Consider the following 21,784-nt stretch of genomic DNA (forward strand, 5'->3'; position numbering starts at 1 on the left):
TAGCTTTCTGCCCCAGCAGAGAGGGGTCTCACCTGGCTCCGAGTGTGAATGTCTGAGTCCTGTGGTCCAGACTTATCATGTCTCAAGACATATAACTCATTGCCTTCTACAGGGCCCCAGAACCTTCTAGATGTTCCTTCCTCATTAAGAACTTCTAGGCGTGTATGCTCAGTTGCTCAGTCATGTCCAACTCTTTGCAACTCCCTGGACTGTAGCCCACCAGGCTCCTCTGTCCAGGGGATTTCCCAGGCAAGAATACTGGAGTGGGTTGCCATTTCCTTCTCCAAGGGATCTTCTCAGCCCAGGAATCGAACCCAGGTCTCCTGCATTGCAGGCAGGTTCTTTACCTGCTGAGCCTCTGGGGAAGGCCAAGTAATGATGGACTGACTATGAAAGGTGTGACTCGGAGAATGATTCACAATGAAATGAAGTCCCATGAGAGCCTCCAGCTCCGAATGTGTCTCCACCTAAATTTGACACTGACCTTCCGTACATCCTTACCAGTATAATTGATCACCATGGCTTTCCCAAACACGGAAGGGCTGTATCTGGGGTTGGCCAGCTTGGTGTTCAGATACAGTCTGAAATTCGAATCATAGTCCACTTCCTTGTCTCCCAGAATGATAAACTGCCGTCCTTGGGAGACCTTGATGTTTTTTTCTAAGACATTGTCAATCACAGGGTCGATGTACTCATCCACATCGTGGAACAGGAAGGGGGTCCCATACTTTATGGACATTTCCAGCTGCTTGAGGAAGTCGGGGTCATTAAAGGATGCCACCTGCAAGGGCGGGGAGGCAAAGGCTAAGAATCAACTGATTTGCCAAATTCAAGGGGAAAAAAAAAAGTCCTTGGAGGCGGCAGTGGATGTGTGAGCACCTTGAAGGGAGGCAGAGAGAAAAACAGAAGAGGGACAGAAGCAGGGTGTGGAACCCGTATAAACCCAGAAATCCATGAGGGTCAGGCTCCAAGCAGCCTTATTCGAAAGCACAGTTCAGCAGCCAAAGGCGATCAGGAGAGGACTTCCCCAGTGGTCCAGTGATTAAGAATCCACCTTCCGGGCTTCCCCGGTGGCTCAGTGGTAAAGAATCCACTTGCCAAGGCAGGAGACATGGGTTCAATCCCTGATCCAGGAATAACCCACATGCCATGGAGCAACTAAGCCCATGCTCCACAGCTACTGAGCCTGCAGTCTAGATCCCCGGAGCCACAGCTACTGAGCCCATGTGCCACAGCTCCTGAAGCCCCCACACCCTAGAGCTTGTGCAGTGCAATAAGAGAAGCCATTGCGATGAGAAGCCCATGTACCACAGCTAGAGAGTAGCCCCCACTGGCCGCAACTAGAGAAAAGCCCACGCAGCAAGTGAAGACCCAGCACAGTCAAAAATAATTTAAAAAAAAAAAGTGATCAGGAGAGAATCTCATCACATCTCTCAGAAAACCTCGAAAAGAGTCCAAACACTGAGCCCACAAAACACAAAAAATGTTTGCGTTAATCTTCTCTCTTTTGTTCTCTTCCCTCCAAACCTTGCAACTGCTTCCTGATCTCTTTCCTCAAAACATCTGTAAAAACTCTTCCTCTGTTCCAGCCCCTGGGGCTTCCTCTTCCCTTCCCCCTACCCTATCTTATTACATTGGTGTACTTAGCCTCTCACCCCATAAGTTGAACCTTCCCTCTTTAAGACATAGGATAGGAGACTTCCCTGGTAATCCAGTGCATAAGAATCCACCTGCCATTGCAGGGGACACGGGTTGGATGCCTGGCCTGGAAAGACGCCCCGTGACGCAGGGCAACTAAGTCCATGTGCCACAACTACCAAGCCCTTGCCCTAGAGCCTGCAAGAGGCAACAGCTGAAGCCCACAAGCCCTAGAGCCCATGCTCCACAGCAAGAGAAGCCACTGCAGTGAGAAGCCTACATCCCACAACTACAGAGTGGCCCCTGCTCACCACATCTAGAGAAAGCCCTCAGGCAGCAGCAAAGACTCAGTGCAGCCACAAATAAATAAATAAAATAAGACCTACAATATCTATTTTTTAAAAAAGAGATAGGATGGGAATAGGAGTAGGATTGGGGGCTAGGAGTGGGCTGGCAATTGCAAAACTCTCTGGCAGACTCAGGGAAGAGGGATGTCAAGAAATATTCCTGCATTAATGATACTTATCCTACAATAGCTGTATGTGAAGTTTAGGGACAGATGTTCCCCTGACCTTGGGATGCTTCTCCTAAACGCATGTACATACCAGGAAGGAAGACCAGAAAAAATACGGAAAATATTTTTTTAAATCATGAATTTGTTAATTATTTCAGTAATTGAGCCCCAGTGATTTCACCCAAGAAAATTAAAAACACATGCCCACAAAAAACTTGCATGTGAATGTTCACAGCAGCACTATTCAGGACAGCCAAAGAGTAGAAAAAACACAAATGTCCATCAGCTGATATGTAGATAAACAGTTTGTGGTCCACCCATGCAATGGACTACTATTAAGCCCTGAGAAGGAGTGAAGTACTGTTACAAACTACAATATGTGTTGATTAAGTGTTTGGAAACACCGTGGTTACTGCTTAACACATATCTTGGAGACAAAATGCATCCCTCAAACATTTATCGAGTCCCCTGTTAGATCCTGGGTTCTGCTGAGCCCTGGACTTGAACAAAGTCTGTTAAAAACGTTGGCTTTGCTAAGCAGGGAAAATGAACTTTGAAAAACATGTTGCTAAGTGAAAGAAGACAGTCACAAAAGGCCACAGGCTGTATGATCCCATTCACTGGAAATGTCCAGAATACACAAATCTATAGAGATGCATAATATATCAGTGGTTGCCAGAGGCTGGGGTGGGTGAGTGGGCAGGAGGGGAAGTGAAAGTTTGGGAGGCGGTGATGGCTAAAGGACACAGAATCTTCTCGGGGGGAGTGATAAAAACTGGTCCTGGTGATTGTTACACAACTCAGTGTGTAATATACTAAGACCCATGGAACTGTATGCTTCCAATGGGGGGATTATATGGTAGGCAAATTTTATCTCAATCAAGCCCCTCCTCTGCCCTCCAAAAAGAAAGTGATCAAGCTAAGGCCTCCCAGCCCTGCACTGCTTGGGCAGGATGCAAAGATGAATAAAGTACTGCTTTTGCCTGGACGTAGAACAACAGACTGGTTCCACATCGGGAAAGGAGTACATCAAGGCTGTCACCCTGCTTATTTAACTTATATGCAGAATACATCAAGCGAAACGCTGGGCTGGATGAAGCACAAGCTGGAATCAAGATTGCTGGGAGAAATATCAATAACCTCAGATACTCAGATGACATCATCCTTATGGCAGAAAGTGAAGAAGAACTAAAGAGCCTCTTGAAGAAAGTGAAAGAGAAGAGTGAAAAAGTTGGCTTAAAGCTCAACATTCAGAAAACTAAGATCATGGCATCTGGTCCCATCACTTCATGGCAAGTAGATGGGGAAACAATGGATACAGTGACAGACTTGATTTTGGGGGGCTCCAAAATCACTGCAGATGATGACTGCAGCCATGAAATTAAAAGATGTTTGCTCCTTGGAAGAAAAGCTATAACCAACTGAGACAGCATATTAAAAAGCAGAGACATCACTTTGCCAACAAAGGTCTGTCTAGTCAAAGCTATGGTTTTTCCAGTAGTCATGTATGGATGTGAGAGTTGGACTATAAAGAAAGCTAAGTGCCAAAGAATTGCTGCTTTTGAACCATGGTGTTGGAGAAGACTTGAGAGTCCCTTGGACTGCAAGGAGATCAAACCAGTCAATCCTAAAGGAAATCAGTCCTGAATATTCATTGGAAGGACTGGTGCTGAAGCTTAAACTCCAAAACTTTGGCCCCCTGATAAAAGCTGACTCACTGGAAAAGACCCTGCTGCTGGGAAAGATTGAAGGTGGGAGGAGAAGGGGATGACAGAGGATGAGATGGTTGGATGGCATCACTGACTCGATGGACATGAGTTTGAGCAAGCTCCAAGAGCTGGTAATAGACAGGGGAGCCTGACGTGCTGCAGTCCACGGGTCTCAAAGAGTCGGACGTGACTGAGTGACGGAACTGACTGAACTGACTTTGCCTTTAGGTTGCTCACAGCCTGGGAGGCAACATACAGGGCAAAAAAAGTGTTAGTCACTCAGTCGTGTCTGACTCCTTGTGATCCCATAGACTGTAGCCCACCAGGCTCCTCTGTCCACGGGATTTCCCAGGTAAGAATACTGGAGTGGGTTGCCATGCCCTTCTCCAGGGGATTTCCCAACCCAGGGATTGAACCTGGGTCTCCTGTATTGCAGGCTCCTGTCTGAGCCACCAGGGCAGAGCGTAGGGTCAGATTCAAGGTGGTTCACAAGCCACACTCCAAGACTCAATGGGGTGGAGGGCCCAGGAAGGGGACAGTCTGCCTGGGGCCTCGGGATGGTGGCATTTCAGCTTGGCCTTCCTGGAGGCTCGGGAATACTGGGAGAACAGAGCTGGGCCCCAGTGCAGCAAGAGGGCGAGGACATGGAGGGAGGGGGCGGCCGTACCCGCAGGTTGTTCTTCTCCTCTTTTCTCTTTATCCAGTTGAGGGCCTGCTGCTGGGGGTCGATGCAGAGGGGGAAGCGGCTGGCCCGGGTGGTGAGGATGCCATTCTGAACCGAGAGCTCGTCAGGGGGCAGCCCCTGGGAGCCCCACCTGGAAGGGACAGCGACAGGGGAAATGGGGACTTTTCTGGCTGAGTTGTGAACTGACCAGGGGCATCCAAATCAGGGAAGCTGGGCGGTCAGCTGCTCCCTGCAGTCTCTGTGAAGGTGGGTCAGGCAGGCATACCGCCAGCTCTGCACGCTGCCCCGAGGCTCCCCTGGTCCTCCCAGCTCGGGGTCGCCCTCACCTGCTGATCTCCACGTCGTCCGTGAGCAGGTTCTCCAGTCGGAAGGGCTGGCTCAGGGGTATCCCCCGCTCCAGGATGTCGTTCTGCCATACCTGGTTGACCATCTCATCCCGGAATTCCCACGTGAAGGCACCCTCATAGCTCAGGAAGGCTGCGCACAGCAGGCAGTCGCCCAGCAACTTCACCCGCCGGTGCATCAGCTCATCCAAATCGTTCAGCCACCTGGCACAGGAGACGGAGGCAGGGGCTGCCCTGAGGCATCACCTTCCGGGACAACCCACAGGAACCTTCTAGAAGAACCAGCCTGACACGTGGCCAGGAGGGGGCTCGCCAGAAGGAAACGTTTCCTGAGATACTCTTTTCTTGTTGAGAACAGAGACCACTGGCTCACTTTGCCAGTTCCCCGCCTAGCGAACCCAATGTTTTCAAAGGCTTTGTTCAATCCCAGGTGCTCAGCAGAACCCAGCATCTAACCGGGGCCTCAATAAATGTTTGGGGGATACATTTGGTCTCAAAGATATGCATTAAGTTGTAATCGAATTGTTTCCAAACGCCTAACCAATAGCTTATAAACATGCCAGCAGAGCATGAGCCCCTATCCTACTGGGTGACAAAATTCTGACCAAGAAAAAAGAAAGCAGGTGTTTCATTTGGCCTCTTCTAGTAAGCGGCCAAAGTCTTCTAGATTTTATTTGTTAGTGTTTATTTGGCTGTGCCGAGTCTTCATTGCGGCACATGGGGTCTTCCCAATCTTCATCAGGCCATGGGATCTCGGGGGGCATGGGAACTCTTCAGTTAGCGGCATGTGGGATCTAGTTCCCTGACCAGGGATGGAACCCAAAAGAAACAAAGCACCTAGTCGTGTCCAACTCTTGCCATCCCATGGACTGTAGCCCACCAGGCTTCTCTGTCCACGGGATTCTCCAGGCAAGAATACTGGAGTGGGTTGCCATTTCCTTCTCTAGAGGAACTTCCTGACCCAGGAATTGAACCTGGGTTTCCCACATTGCCAGCAGATGCTTTACCGACTGAGCTACACAGGAAGCTATGTGGGATGGAACCCGGGCCCCCTACATTGGGAGCACGGAGCCTTAGCCACTAAACCACCAGGGAAGCCTTTCCAGATTTTAGACATATGGAAAACGGTTTGTTTCCCACAAGCAAGCAATATTTTCCAGCGTTTTCCATACATTTTTACAGGTTTCAGGTTAGAAACTGCATCACATCCAGTGGACCATCTGTGGCCCAGTGATCCCCTTGCCCGTAAGCATCAAACAGCTCCACCTGCTTAAAAGTGAAGGTCAGGAGTGAACCAGCCACAAGGGGCACCAGCAACAGAGAAGGTCCTCCTCCAGACGGGTCCAGAAGGGACTTGGGGTTAAAGGTCATTGAGAAACAAACATTCTGTTCAGTGTGGAGATTCCTTAAAAAACTGGAAATTGAACTGCCATATAACCCAGCAATCCCACTACTGGGCATACACACCGAGGAAACCAGAATTGAAAGAGACACATGTACCCCAATGTTCATTGCAGCACTGTTTATAATAGCCAGGACATGGAAGCAACCTGGATGTCCATTGGCAGAGAAATGGATAAGAAAGCTGTGGTACACATACACAATGGAGTATTACTCAGCCATTAAAAAGAATACATTTGAATCAGTACTAATGAGGTGGATGAAACTGGAGCCTATTATACAGAGTGAAGTAAGTCAGAAAGAAAAACACCAATACAGTATTCTAACGCATATATATGGAATTTAGAAAGATGGTAACGATGACCCTAAATGCGAGACAGCAAAAGAGACACAGATGTATAGAACAGTCTTTTGGACTATGTGGGAGAAGGCGAGGGTGGGATGATTTGAGAGAATAGCATTGAAACATGTATATTATCATATGTGAAACAGATCGCCAGTCCAGGTTCGATGCATGAAGCAAGATGCTCAGGGCTGGTGCACTGGGATGACCCTGAAGGATGGGATGGGGAGGGAGGTAGGAGGGGGGTTCAGGATGGGGAATACATTTATACCCATGGCTGATTCATGTCAATGTATGGCAAAACCCACTACAATATTGTAAAATAATTAGCCTCCAATTAAAATTAAAAAAAAGAAACAAACATTCCCAGGCTCCAGGGCACTAGTTTCTCCCTGTCTCCACCGCTGCACTCCCTCTCCTTAACAGTCATTCAGTAACACTGCTGCTAAGTCACTTAAGTTGTGTCCGACTCTGTGCGACCCCATAGACGGCAGCCCACCAGGCTCCCCCGTCCCTGGGATTCTCCAGGCAGGAACACTGGAGTGGGTTGCCATTTCCTTCTCCAATGCATGAAAGTGAAAAGTGAAAGTGAAGTTGCTCAGTCGTGTCTGACTCTTAGCGACCCCATGGACTGCAGCCTACCAGGCTCCTCCGTCCATGGGATTTTCCAGGCAAGAATACTGCAGTGGGGTGCCATTGCCTTCTGAGACCTAATTTTAAAAGAAGATATATATGTAGAGAGAGAGAGAAAGAGAGAGAGAGAGAGAGAGGAGACTTCCCTGGTGGTGCAGTGGTTAAAACTTTGACTTTCAAGGGGGTTCAATCTCTGGTCAGGGAAGGAGGATCCCACATGCCTCATGGCCAAAATACCAAAACATAAAATAGAAGCAATATTGTAACAAATTCAATCAAGACTTTAAACATCAAAAAATCTTAATTAAAGAAAAAGAATCTATAAAACAGGCATTATCCATCTTAGACATGATAATAGTAAAATAAGAACTTTTTCACATGGTTTTCAGCTCAAAATGCAGTGTAGAATAAAGATTCCATATGGTGAGAAATTCTGTTGCTGATGTTCACTCACAAACCACAGGTTTTCAGACTTTCCCTGGTCCAGTGGTTAAGACTCCATGCTCGCAATGCAGGGGGCCTTGGGTCGATCCCTGGTGAGGGAATTGGATCCCACATACCACAACCAAGACCCAGTGCAACCAAGAAACAAACAAATAAATATTAATTTTTTAAAATCCCCTCAAAGTGTGGCTTAGAGCCACTTAGCAGGAGGGCCCATTACTCAGGCTGACCTGACATTCTCTGAGCCCAACCCCGAGATGAGCTTGTCGGCCGCGATCAGCCGTCTCTCCATGATCTCGGCTTCCTCTTGCAGCTTCTGCTTCTCCAGTATGGCCGCCTCATATTTGGCCCCCAGAGCTTCCAGTTCCCTCTGGATCGCTGCCAGCTCATTCTGGATCTTCTCCAGCTCACGTTTGGTAAGGTAAAAATTCCGCTCCAGCCTGGCCACCTAAGTGAAGACAATTTCCAAAACAGTAGGCAAAAGGACAGTTGTGAGGTGGGGATAAGACAGTCTCACACCTGGCTTATGTCCACCTGCATTTTTTTTTTTTTTTTTTTTTTGCCGCTCCATGCAGCTTGTGGGTTCTTAGTTCCCTGACCAGGAACTGAACCCAGGCCCACAGCAGTGAAAGCACTGAGTCTTAACCACTAAACTGCCAGGGAATTCCTCCACCTGCATTTCTATCATTGTCCCTATCCTCTGGGGCCACCCATAGCAAGGCACGTGGCTTCTCCTCTTAGGAACCTTTTCAATGGTTTAATGCAAAATCTCACATCGCATTAGAAAAAAGAATGTCCTGTACTGAGTTAGCAGACAACTTAATTTTCATGTGAATTAAGGTCCCAGTAAGAGGACCCTGTGAATCTAAGTCCAAAACTCAAAAAAAAGTCATTGAAGATTGTGTGTGTGTTTGTGTGTGTGTGTGTTCAGTAACATCAATCGTATCCAACTCTTTTGTGACCCCAGTGGACTGTAGCCCACCAGGCTCCTCTGTCTGTGGGATTTTTCCCATCAAGAATACTGGAGTGGGTTGCCATTTCCTCCTCCAGGGCATCTTCCTGACTCAGGGATCAAAGCTTCATCTCCGGCATCTCCTGCATTGCAGGTGAATTCTTTACCACTGAGCCACCAGTGAAGCCCTGCATTGAAGATACCACCAGTTCTATTACAGCTTCTAAGTTTTTCTGAGTGACAAAATCCTGAGTTAAAACGCAATGTCAAAATATGTCTCAGGCATTCCCTGGTGGTTCCGTGGTTAAGAATCTACCTTCCAATGCAGGGGACATGGGTTCGATCCCTGGTAGGGTAACTAAGATCCCACATGCCTTGGGGCAACTAAGCTGGAGTGCTGCCTTTACTGAGCCACAATCCGAGAAAAACCTGCATGCCACAACTAAGATCCTATACAGCCAAAAATAAATAAATACAAACACGTCTCAAAATGATGGAATCAACCTTATCCAATTCTCTTTGTGTCGTGTCTTCTGTATGTTACTTTGACCCAGTGGTTCTCAACAGGGACTTATTTTGCCTCCCCCAAGGGACACATGGCAATGTCTGGAGACATTTCTGGTTGTTGAAACTTGGGGGCATCTAGTGGGTAGGGGCCAGGGATGCTGTTCAACATCCTACAATGCCCAGGACAGCTCCACAAAACAAAAAAGATTCAATCCAAAATGGCAATAGTGCCAAGGATGAGAAACCCTGCCTTAGCCCTCCCTCGAGAATGATTTTCACCCTCTTTTATTCAAAAACCTTTCACAGTGTTATATGGGAGAGGAGTCTGGGGGAGAACGGATACATGTATACGTATGGCTGAATCCCTTCGCTGTCCACCTGAAACTATCACACATTGTTAATCAGCTACACTCCAATATAAAGTTAAAAGTTAAAAAAAATCTTTCAGCCTTTGGCTCTGTCAATTCACATGACATCTAAATGAGAGCTGTATGTACTTCGGGAAAAATGTTTATGTGGTTTAAAATGAGAACCTTGCCAGAATTTTTCCAGTAAAGCTGTGGACACATTCATTCTGACTGCAAAATGATCTCTTAGCAGAAGTGAGCAGGGCTTACAGATGGGCAGTACCTTGTCTCTTTTGGGTTTGATTTCTTTAAAAACATCACAGTAGCCCATCACAGCTTCAACAAACTTCAGCATCCCCAAGCCTGCCTTGCTCACGGCTTCCATTTCCTCTGTCGTGGTATTGAGGGTCTTCAAGAGGCCTAAAGGTCAAAGACGCAATGATCTCACTGAGCAGTGAGCTTTGTCTCAGGAAAATAAAATGAGAAATAAGCTACCTATGAACAAAGCAAGTGTAACTAGTTCCTTACTCCAGGTAATTCTGTGAGAGGGACTGGAGAGCTCTCCCACAGATAACAGGGGGATCCAACCTTAAATGAGTTCTTTGTGAGTGGCTGTTTAAGATGTGAGTAAGGGGCACAGGTTACTGCCACCCAGGACATCCTATGACACACGCACTTCTGTGTGACACCCGGAAGGCCCTGGAGACCCAAGGCATCAGTGAGGATTCCCAGCTGGGCACCAAGGTGGCTCAGAGCTGGCAGTTAACTGGGGTTCATTTAACTGTCATCATGGGGGGACCATCACCTCCACCTGCCCCCTAACTCTGGAAGCAAATTCACCTAAATGGAAACCCATCCAAGAATCAGGTAAAGAGAGCCCCTTGGGTTTCCGTAGTTGTTATACTTCCGGTTTTAATTAGCTTTGTTTTTAAGTGGCTGAAAAAAATGTACTGATGATAAAGTTCTGAATAAGCCATCATGATAAACAGTGACACAATGAGCTTGTATATGCCTGAACGAAGACTAACATCATTCCCACTGGCTAAGCTCTGGGGGTGGATCTGGAGTCAGGCTTAGCAGGAACTGTGTGGCTTCTGTAACTGAAAAGAAGGGAATGGGGTGGGTGGTGCTGGCTCGTCCTCCTCGCCCACCCCTCAGGGACCTGCAGAAGACATCATACAGGCAAGAGGCACAAGCAGAGTAGTCAAAGTTAGACCAGTTCTTTTTTTTTCTCCCCTGAATATCCATTTTGCCTAATTGAGCTGAAATTCACATAACATAAAATGAACCATGTTAAAGTGTATACACGTCAGTGGCATTTAGTAGAGTCACAAGATTCTGCAGGCCTCATCTCCACATAGTTGCAAGACATTCTCATCATCTCAAAGGGAAACTTCACAGCTATTCAGCAATCACAACCCACTTCCCCTCCCCAGACACTGGCAAGCATTGATCTGCTTTCTGTCTCTATGGATTCACCTATGGATATTTCATATAAATGGAGTTACAACATGTGACCTTTTGTGCCTGACTTCTTTCACTTGGCATCACATGTTTGAGGTTCATCTGTGTTGTAGCATACGGCAGCTAAAACATAAATGAAGCTTACTCTTTTTTATGACCAAATAATATTCCACTGTGTGGATATCTTTGTTCTTGTTATCCATTCATCTGCTGATAGACACGAGGGTTGTCTCCACCTTTCGCCTATTGTCAGTAATGCTGTCAGGGACATTGCACATAAGCTTTTGTTTGAATATGTATTTTCTATTCTTTTGGGTATATACATAGGAGTGAAATGGTTGGGACACATGGTAATTCTATGATTAACCCTCTGAGGAACTGCCCAACTGTTTTCCACAAGATTTTACATTTCTGCCAACAATGTAAAAGGGTTGCAAGCTCTCCACCTCCTCCCCAACACTTGCTGTTTTGTGTGGTTTTGTTTAAATTACACCATCTGAGTGGCTCTGAATGCTACCTCATCGTGGTTTGATGTGCATTTTCCTAGTGACCAGCATTAAGTGTAGTTTCATATGCTTTTTGGCCATCTGTCTATCTCTTTTGGAGAAATGTCTATTCCAGTCCTTTGCCCATTAGACCGATTCTTGGCACCACTGTGCCCATCAGATAAGAAGCACAGAAGACAAGGTAGAGTGGACTCCGGAAGACAGCTGTGTTTCCTGCTAGGGAGAACTAGAGCTGTTGCTGAATTACACATTCATGGGGCATCTGCTGTCACTGCCCATCCAGCCACCACCCTCTGCTTCATGCAACTATGCCGCCATCTTCCTCTAGGGACAATCATTCCCATTCTTCCATCGGCACAGCCACAGCAACACCATTTGGCCACCACGGGAGGGTGTGCCTGCGACAAGCCCCCTCCTCACCTCCCTCCCTGCCCCAAAGACTGAACCACCAGATTGAGAACCAGCCTAGCTGTCCCCTCCATCCATCTGTGCTCACCTCTGATGTTCTTAACTTGGCTCTGGGTAATGGAATCAAAGTCGATTTCCATCAGAGACCTGAGGAAGTTGGGGTCGGACATCATGCCCTTGGCGGTTTTCCAGTTGAGTTCTTTGTAGCCTTTCATGATGAGGATGCATTCGCAGACCGTCTGTACCTGCTTTGGGGGCTTAGCAAAGGACCTGGAGGAGAAACAGACACGTATGAGATCGGACGCGGGATGTGGCCAGGATCTGGCCCTAAGGAAGGTTCCAGAAAAAAATGGCTCAACGCAGAACCGTCTCTTGGAGGTAATACTGCATGGAGGAAAAGGGGATCACATCCCAACACCCACTTGGGCTCCTGGGGATGAGCTTTCCCAAGGGCAGGACTCAGTCTCCTCCATCAGGTGCCAGTTCAGGGTCCTAGATTCAGACTGGGCACCAGGAACACAGCAGGGCATCATTCAACGCAAACCCAGGCTGCCCCTGAATCGGCAGGGCAGGGTGGAGCCTGAGAATCTGTGTTTTTAATTACACCCTGGGGTGACTCCTCAGACTCTAAGTGGTAGAGTCATTATTGTCATGATCATCATCAACCTATTTTCCGTTTACCAGATGAAGAAATGGGGCTCCAGTGGTTGGATGGTCTGCCTGTGTCTACACAGCCCGTGGGGTCTGAGGTCCCCGCAGCCTGGGCTCCTTCAGGCTGTGGAAATTGTTATCGGGCTTTGACAAAGCTAGACCTTCACTCAGCTGCTCTGACACTTACAGGTCCAGCACCCTCGGCCCTCCAGCAAATGGGAAATCTAAAAGGATCGGGAGGATGCAAGGCAGCATCGGCAGTGTGAAGACCCAAGAAGGAACGAGTGGCACATTGCTGGTACCCAGGGGGCCCCGCTCTGCTGCCTGCTGCCCGGCCGTGTCTCGACACATCACACAAGGCGTGCAGGCACCAAAGCCGTGGAGAGAGACAGAATCAGAAGGAAAACGATGAAGAAAAAGGAAAGGAAAGGATTTGGAAAATGAAGAGCTCCCCTACCAAGGGCAAGGAGCAGCCAGGGGAGAGGCCAGAAGGCCCCAGAGGAGGGGGGCAGGGAGGGCCGGTGTGGGGGGAGAGAGACAGACACAGAGAAAGAACAATCTGAGCCACACAGCAATGTGGAGACTCCAAACCTGGCAACCATGCCCCCACCCCTCCCCGCCCCCACCCACTCACCCTCGCAGCACAGGGACAAGCCAGGGCAGTGCTCCAGCACAAAACCCGACCATTAAAGTAATGGACCTGAGTCACCAGGGAAAGGCTCAATTATGCGGCGTTAGGCGCTTACGACAGCGGGGGATGCTGTCAACTGTTTTTAAAAGATTCCCTTCGGGGCTGATGAAGACCAGGCCGGGCCACTGCTCTCTGAATAATCCAAGGAGGAGGGGGTCAGTGAGACGTTTTCAGACACAAGTGGGAAAGCGCCTCGGGGCAGCGTCCTGAGCCATTTGGACTGGTCCCAGGTTCTCAGCTTTCTCATCTGTAAAATGGGAAAGCAGAACCGGAAACTTGGAGCCCCCAAAGCCTTTGAGTCTATGAAAGGGAAGCTCTCTGGGGTCAGTTTATGAACCGGTTCCAGGAACCTCGTTTATCTAGAACATGGTGTTGTGGTGCTAGATAACCAAGGAGTTTGCAATAGTAAGATTACCAAACACTGTTTTATGAGTTAGATAAAATGGTATAAAAATAGGGGAAAAAGTAAGATCACAAGTCTGAGAAATGAAAGTGTGTCTGATTAATCTGACTCTTTACTTCTACCACAACAGAAACTTAGGGTGGGCTTCCCTGATGGTCCAGTGGTTAAGAATCCGCCTTGTATTGCAAGGGACACCAGTTCGATCCCTGGTCTGGGAAGATCCCCCATGCCTCAGAGCAACTGAGCCCCGGAGGCACAACTACTGAGCCCACGTGCCCTGGAGCCCGCGCTCCACAAGAGAAGCCACTGCAGTGAGAAGCCCACACATGACACGAAGAATAGCCCCTGCTCACCGCAACTAGGGAAAGCCCAAGTGCACCAAGGAAGACCCAGCACAGCCAGTAAATAGATAAATCTTTTTAAAAAAGAAGAAAGAAAGAAACTCAGGGGGAGACAGACAGATAGACAGATGGAGGTGAAGTCATGCTGCCTTCCCTGGAGGAGAACACCAATTACAAGCTTTATTTTCCACCTCCCTTCACTCTACCCCAGACACTGTCTTTGCTTTTCCCTCAAGCCACACTCCTTTCAGCCCCCTCTAGCCTCCATCCCATGTCCCATTTAAATATCACTTCCTGGGGTTCACCTTCCCTGACTACTCACCCCCCAGACTAGATCGGGCCCCCCATTATCCAGTCATAGCAACCCACACCCTGCCTTCCTGACCTCTTCCTGGGTAATTTTATTGCTCATGTGATTCCCCTGTGCATACTCGTGCCTCCCCAGACTGTGGGTTCCATGGGGTAAAGACCCCCAGGCTGGCTCACTGTCTCTCAGCCCCCGTGCCAGCACAGGGTGGGCAGGCAGTAGGCACCTGATGGTACTGAATGAAGAAAAGGAAGAAAAGCAAAGTCGCAGGCCAGTAACAAAGGGAACCTTTTATACTCCGGAGAAACATCCACTACTAATCTTCATTACTCCTAATCTCCCTGCCTTAACATTTAATGATTTCTGCAAAGGGGATTGAGCATTATAGAGAGGAAGTGCTATTTAAAGAATTAAAGGATTAGGGAATCGTCAAAACCTAAGTGCTGGCTCATCACCCTTAACATCTAAATGGCCTAAACAAAGCCAGATTGTAGTCATCTGGATCCAAACCTATTAAATCCCAGGAAAAAATCCCAAAGAGATCAAAGATTTAAAGGTCAACAATTAAACTATGAAAGTATAGCATGAAACCACGGGGAGATTACTTTACAATCTTCCAGTTGCAAGGCCTTTTAAATATGAGGTCATAGCAAAAAGCCACAAAATAAAATATCGCCAAAATCTACCTCATAAAAATAAAAATTTACACACAGCAAACACACACACACACACAAACCACCTAAACAAAGTCGAATGGCTGAGACGCGCCTGGTGGTCCAGTGGTTAAGACTTCGCCTTCCAATGCAGGAGGTGGGGATGTGACCCCTAGTCAGGGAGCTTAGAGCCTACACGCCTCTTGGCCAAGAAACCAAAACAGAAAACAGAAGCAATATTGTAACAAACTCAATAAAGACTTTAAAAATGATCCACATCAAACACAATTTTGTTTTTAAAGTCAACTGGCTGATGACAAACTGGGAAAATTATTCGCAACTCACACCACACATAAAAAGCTAATCTCACTATTAATATAAAAAGCCCCTGGAAAGGCTAAGGGAAGCAAAGAAAAAAAAAGCAACAGCAACAAAAACAATTCAACAACGGGCAAAGCACATAAAGCGTTCACAGAAAACGAACTACACAGACTCTTACACACATTTTTCACCTATTAAAAAAAAGGCAACTTCTCTCATCATAAGGGAGATGCACATTAGAACTAGACAAGAATCATTGTTCATCTATAAATAACCAAAAATCCAAATGCTTAGTAGTGCCCTCTGTTGGTGAGGCCATGAAAAAGCAGGCACTCACATGTACTGCCAGAGGGAGTACAAATCGGTTCCACAACTGTGGAGCGCATTAAGCAACAACATGGGGTCGCACACAGTCGGACAAGACTGAAGTGACTTAGCAGCAGCAGCAGCATAGACATAAACCCGGAGGAGGGAATGGCAACCCACTCCAGTATTCTTGTCTGGGATAATCCCATGGACACAGGAGCCTGGAGGGCTACAGGGGGTTGCAAAGAGTCGGATATGACTGAGCGACTGAGCATGCACTCATAGACAAAAACACACACAACTTTGCACCCAGCAATTCCACCTCTGAAAATGTATTCTTCCAGTGGACTTGGGCATAGTGAAGTAAGCATTATTCTTTGCCTCATTGTTTGGAAAGGCAAAATAAACTGGAAATAAGGTAAAAATGCATAAATTGGGGCTGATTAAATGAACGATAGTACAGCCATCCACGGAGAAGGCAATGGCACCCCACTCCAGTACTCTTGCCTGGAAAATCCCATGGATGGAGGAGCCTGGTGGGCTGCAGTCCATGGGGTCGCAAAGAGTCGGACACGACTGAGTGACTTCACTTTCACTTCTCACTTTCCTGCACTGGAGAAGGAAATGGCAACCCACTCCAGTGTTCTTGCCTGGAGAATCCCAGGGACGGGGGAGCCTGGTGGGCTGCCGTCTATGGGGTCACACAGAGTCAGACACAACTGAAGCAACTTAGCAGCAGCAGCAGCAACAGCCATCCAAGGGTATGTGATGGGTTGCTATTAATTAATGAGAAGGTTCTCATACATCAACATGCAAAATATCTTCAAAGTGTCTTGTTAATGGAAAAAGCCAAGATGCAGAAAATGATGTGTATTACCAATTATATTTTAAAAGGAAAGAAAAGAGAATATGGTATCCCTTGTTCTACAACCCTTAGAGCCCAACATCAGGGACTGAAGAGACACTGGCACATCTGGTTGCCTTGAGCATGTGCAAAAACTCTCTGGATGGGACTTCCCTAGCGGTCCTGTTGGCTAGGGTTCCAAGCTTCCACTGCAAGGGGCATAGGTCCAATCCCTGGTCAGGGAACTAAGATCCTGCATGTCGTGGGATGTGGCCAAGAAAAAAAAACAAACACGTCTCTGGATGGATATATGGGAAATGTATATGAGATATACATAATCATTCCACGGTTCTCTGTCCTGTAGGGGGAGGGGAACTAGGCTGATGAGGAGCAGGTCAGAGGGGGCTTTTCATGGCATGTCATTTTGATGTTGGAACCAGGACCTAGCTGATGTATACGTGGCACTGACCCCATGCTCAACCCAGTTCTGAGAGAGCCTTACATAATAGCTCCTTGGACCCTCATACCCACCCTGAACTTCAGGGCTTTCCTGATAGCTTAGTTGGTAAAGAATCCGCCTGCAATGCAGAAGACCGCAGTTCGATTCCTAGGTCAGGCAGATTCCCTGGAGAAGGGGTAGGCTACACACTTCAGTATTCTTGGGCTTCCCTTGTGGCTCATCTGATAAAGAATCTGCCCACAATGTGGGAGACCTGGGTTCGACCCCTGGTTTGGGAAGATCTCCTGGAGAAGGGAAAGGCTGCTGCTGCTGCTGCTAAGTCACTTCAGTCATATCTGACTCTGTGCGACCCCATAGACGGTAGCCCACCAGGCTCCCCCGTCCCTGGGATTCTCCAGGCAAGAACACTGGAGTGGGTTGCCATTTCGTTCTCCAATGCATGAAAGTGAGAAGTGAAAGTGAAGTCGCTCAGTCGTGTCCGACTGTTTGCGACCCCATGGACTGCAGCCCACCAGGCTCCTCCATCCATGGGATTTTCCAGGCAAGAGTACTGGAGTGGGGTGCCATTGCCTTCTCTGAAGGAAAGGCTACCCACTCCAGAATTCTGGCCTGGAAGTTGCAGAGTTGGACACGACTGAGCGACTTTCACTTTCAACCACCCTGAGGCTGTGGGGACAGTGATTATCATCTGCATTTTACAAATAAGGAAACTCCAGCACAGAGAGGCTAGGTGACTTGCCAAAGGTCACACAGCTGGGAAGAAGCAAAGCCATGCGTGAACATATCACCTGTTCCAATAACTACATTACTCCTTTTAGGCCATAGGCTGCTTTTACTATCTCAGGGTGATACAGGCACCCCGTCTAACCACAGGGGACACATACCAAGCTCTCCATGTGGTCCCATGGAAACCCCTTCTCACCAGCCCCTTGGATTGTTGAGAGGATTCACAGCCTTCTCCTCCCAGATAAATCCCCCTCAAAGATCCTTCCCAACTCTGTTCTCAGAATGTTTTTATGCTGCTGACCTGAGTTGTTGTTGTTGTTGATGTTTAGTTGCTGAGTTGTATCCAACTCTTTGTGACTCAATGGACTATAGTCCCCCAGGCTCCTCTGTCCATGGGATTTCCCAGGCAAGAATACTGGAGTGGGTCGCCATTTTCTTCTCCAGGGGATCTCCCTAACTCAGGCATCAAACCTGTCTCCTGCATTGGGAGGCAGATTCTTTACCATCTGAGCCACCGGGCAGAGCAGAGCCTCAAGTCCATATAACCAGTGGTTGGATGTTTCCCTTGAAAATGCACATATTCTTAGTCTCTCTCACAACTCAGTCTAAACTTCCAACACATGCTATTGCAGTTTTAAAGCAGCCATCCTGGAGCTTCCTAGGTGGCTCAGTGGTTAAAGAATCCATCTGCTGATACAGGAGTTGTGGGTCCAATCCCTGGTCCAGGAAGATCCCACATGTCACTGAGGAACTAAGCCCATGCACCACAACTATTGAGCCTGTGCTCTAGAGACCAGGAGCTTCAACTGCTGAGCCCATGTGTCACAACTACTGAAGCCTGCTTGCCCTACAGTCCGTGCTTTGCAACAAGAGAAGCCATGGCAATAAGAAGCCTGCACACCACAGCTAGAGAGTGGCCCCCACTTGCCACAAATAGAGAAAGCCCATGTGCAGCAACAAAGACCCAGCATAGCCAAAACTAAATAAACAGAATTATAAAACATCCATCCATATACCTTTGTTGCAATCACACTGCAAACCTCTGAAATCAGGATCTCTTGCTAACAGCAGGAGCATCTCCAGATGACCCCACCCCTCTGCCCAGGAGTCACTGGGGCTTCCTGCTCTGGAATGAGCTGAATGTTCTGTTTGAATCCACGTGTTTCACATGGACTGTAGCCTGCCAGGCTCCTCTCTCTGTTCATGGGATTTTCCAGGCAAGAGCCAACAACCAGAGCACAGCCTTGGACAAGGGCCGCCACGTGGCCCTTAGGAAATGAGGAGCTCAGAGAAGCAGCAGCATCCCACCAGGCACACGAAACACAGGTCAGCTTCCAGCCTAGAAACAGGAGTCTCGCTCACCGATCGTGCAGCCAGAAGGACAACGCCTCTTCTGAAAATGAGGACATGATGTGAGCAAGGAGAGGAGAGAGCCGAGGCTCCTAACACAGGGACACATGAGCGGGACCACGCAGCACAAAGACAGGGAATGGGGTGGGGCAGGCAGGACGCTGTTTCTTCCTGGCTTCACTGGCGCTGCCAAACTTACCACTGAGATCCACTAACGGTACCCTAAGGACAGTGCCCCATGGTGGGAAGGAAGAAAACGCCATACCAGGCCCTCCTTCTGGACAGCAAATGAGCCCTCTGGCTGCAGGGGTTGGAGTCATTTGACACACTGCTTTGCAGAATGGCTGGGGGCCACAATAAAGACTTACTCTCCTGGGAATTCCCTGGCAGTCCAGTGGTTAACGTTTGGCGCTCTCACTGCCCGGGCCTAGGTTCAATCCCTGATCGGGAAGCTAAGATCCTACAAGCCACACAAGTGCAGCCAAAAAAAACCCACCCTCCCCACCTCTAAAAGTCCATCATGTGTCTAGAAATGGATGAGGGTATCTCCCATCTGCTCTCAGCCTTTGGCATACCTGGCCCGCATCCAGGGCCCTGCCTCTCTCAGGACAGACACCCAATCATGTTCTCCTAAAGAGGACTGATTTACAAGGCTCCACCTCTCCCACCAGCCCCTTCTGGAACCCAATCTACTTCTATGAGTGGCCAGGGTTCAAGGCCAGTGGGCTGGGCTACCTACTGACTGGGGCAAGTCAGCTCACCTCTCTGGGCTTGAGGACCCTCATCTGGAAATGAAGACAATGACAGTCCCCACCATGGAAAGTGGGCGGCACAGAAATGCCGAACCGCCATGATTATGTCATAATTGCTGTCAGGGGTGACGCTGGTGGCCAAGCACACTTGGGGATGGCCAGCCGTCACCTGATCTCGGTCACATCCGACTTGTCCAGCTTCTGCAGCTCCAGCTTGGCAGCCTCCAGGATGGGCATGACCTCAGCCAGGGCAGTCTCAGCCTCTGTCTTCTCCACCGCGATAATCTTGTTCTGCTCCTCTATCTCCATGGCTTTTTCCTCTGCCAGCTTCTTCTTTTCCTCCGCTGTTGGGGGAGAGGGAGGGGAATGAAGCCATCGAAGGCGGGGAGGATGGACCACCGCTCCTGAGCCAAGGCGACACAGCCCTCAAAGGTGGGCACTGGGACCTCCCCAGTGCGTAGGAATTGGCCTGCTAATGCAGGGGACACAGGTTCGGTCCCTGGTCCAGAACTAAGATCCCTGTGCTTCCACAGAGCAACTAAACCCGTGCACCCAACTTCTGAAGCCCTCGTGCCCAGAGCTTGTGCTCCACAAGAGAAGCCACCACCATGAGAAGTCTGCACACCGCGACTAAGAGTAGCTCACACCTGCTGCAGCTAGAGAAAGCTCGCCTGCAGCAACAAAGATCTAGTGCAACCAAAAATAAATTCAAAAAATAATTTAAAAAAAAATGGGCACTGGGAGGAGGGGGTCAAATGAGCTTTGGCCAATATGGCAGCCTTGGGTGTTCCCAGTGGGACCATGTCCTCATGGTCCCTGGGGTCCCTAACACCAGGACAGCTGCTGCAACCTTGACCCTCCCTGACTAGCCTGCCTATACCTCCCGCCCACTCCATCCCATGAGACAACCCCAACCCTGCTTGGCCGCTGTTCGCTGAGGACACCAGGGCTGCCCTCGAAGTTCTTCTGGCTTACTGAGATCTCTCTGCCTCTTCATCAGCTTTTCCTACGTTCATTCAGTCAGTCAGTTCAGTCGCTTAGTTATGTCCAACTCTTTGTGACCCCGTGGACTGCAGCATGCCAGGCCTCCCTGTCCATCACCAACTCCCAGAGTTTACCCAAACTCATGTCCATTGAGTCGGTGATGCCAGCCAACCATCTCATCCTGTGTCATCCCCTTCTCCTCCCGCCTTCAATCTTGCCCAGCATCAGGATCTTTTCAAATGAGTCAGCTCTTCATATCAGGTGGCCAAAGTATCAGAGTTTCAGCTTCAACATCAGTCCTTCCAATGAACACCCAGGGCTGGCCTCCTTTAGGTTGGACTGGTTGGATCTCCTTGCAGTCCAAGGGACTCTCAAGAGTCCTCTCCAACACCACAGTTCAAAAGCATCAATTGTTCGGCGCTCAGCTTTCTTTACAGTCCAACTCTCACATCCATACATGACCACTGGAAAAACCATAGCCTTGACTAGATGGACCTTTGTTGGCAAAGTAATGTCTCTGCTGTCTAGGTTGGTCATAACTTTCCTTCCAAGGAGTAAGTGTCTTTTCATTTTGTGGCTGCAGTCACCATCTGCAGTGATTTTGGAACCCAAAGAAATAAAGCCTGCCACTGTTTTCACTGTTTCCCCATCTATTTGCCATGAAGTGATGGGACCAGATGCCATGATCTTCGTTTTCTGAATGTTGAGCTTTAAGCCAACTTTTTCACTCTCCACTTTCACCTTCATCAAGAGGCTTTTTAGTTCCTCTTCACTTTCTGCCATAAGGGTGATGTCATCTGCATATCTGAGGTTACTGATATTTCTCCCGGCAATCTTGATTCCAGCTTGTATTTCTTCCAGCCCAGCGTTTCTCATGATGTACTCTGCATACAAGTTAAATAAGCAGGGTGACAATATACAGCCTTGACGGACTCCTTTTCCTCTTTGGAACCAGTCTGTTGTTCCATGTCCAGTTCTAACTGTGGCTTCCTGACCTGCATACAAATTTCTCAAGAGGCAGGTCAGGTGGTCTGGTATTCCCATCTCTTTCAGAATTTTCCAGTTTATTGTGATCCACACAGTCAAAGGCTTTGGCATAG

General features: G+C 48.4%; 1 protein-coding gene across 1 annotated transcript in view; it reads right to left on the reverse strand.

Moving 5' to 3' along the window:
• DNAH10 (dynein axonemal heavy chain 10) overlaps positions 1 to 21,784 on the reverse strand; it is a 157,001-nt gene that overhangs the window by 19,398 nt on the left and 115,819 nt on the right. Inside the window, exons 57-63 of the mRNA XM_086347331.1 lie at positions 19,870 to 20,044; positions 11,984 to 12,165; positions 9,801 to 9,937; positions 7,942 to 8,159; positions 4,873 to 5,094; positions 4,529 to 4,676; positions 502 to 781 (exon numbers count right to left, since the gene is read on the reverse strand). Coding sequence (XP_086203457.1) covers positions 502 to 781; positions 4,529 to 4,676; positions 4,873 to 5,094; positions 7,942 to 8,159; positions 9,801 to 9,937; positions 11,984 to 12,165; positions 19,870 to 20,044 — 1,362 coding nt within the window. The remainder of the gene's footprint in view (positions 1 to 501; positions 782 to 4,528; positions 4,677 to 4,872; positions 5,095 to 7,941; positions 8,160 to 9,800; positions 9,938 to 11,983; positions 12,166 to 19,869; positions 20,045 to 21,784) is intronic.

This window comes from Bos grunniens, chromosome 17 (genome assembly GCF_055505025.1).
Source record: "Bos grunniens cultivar Pamir isolate PY7600 chromosome 17, Bosgru_T2T1.0, whole genome shotgun sequence".
In the NCBI taxonomy this organism is placed as follows: domain Eukaryota; kingdom Metazoa; phylum Chordata; class Mammalia; order Artiodactyla; family Bovidae; genus Bos; species Bos grunniens.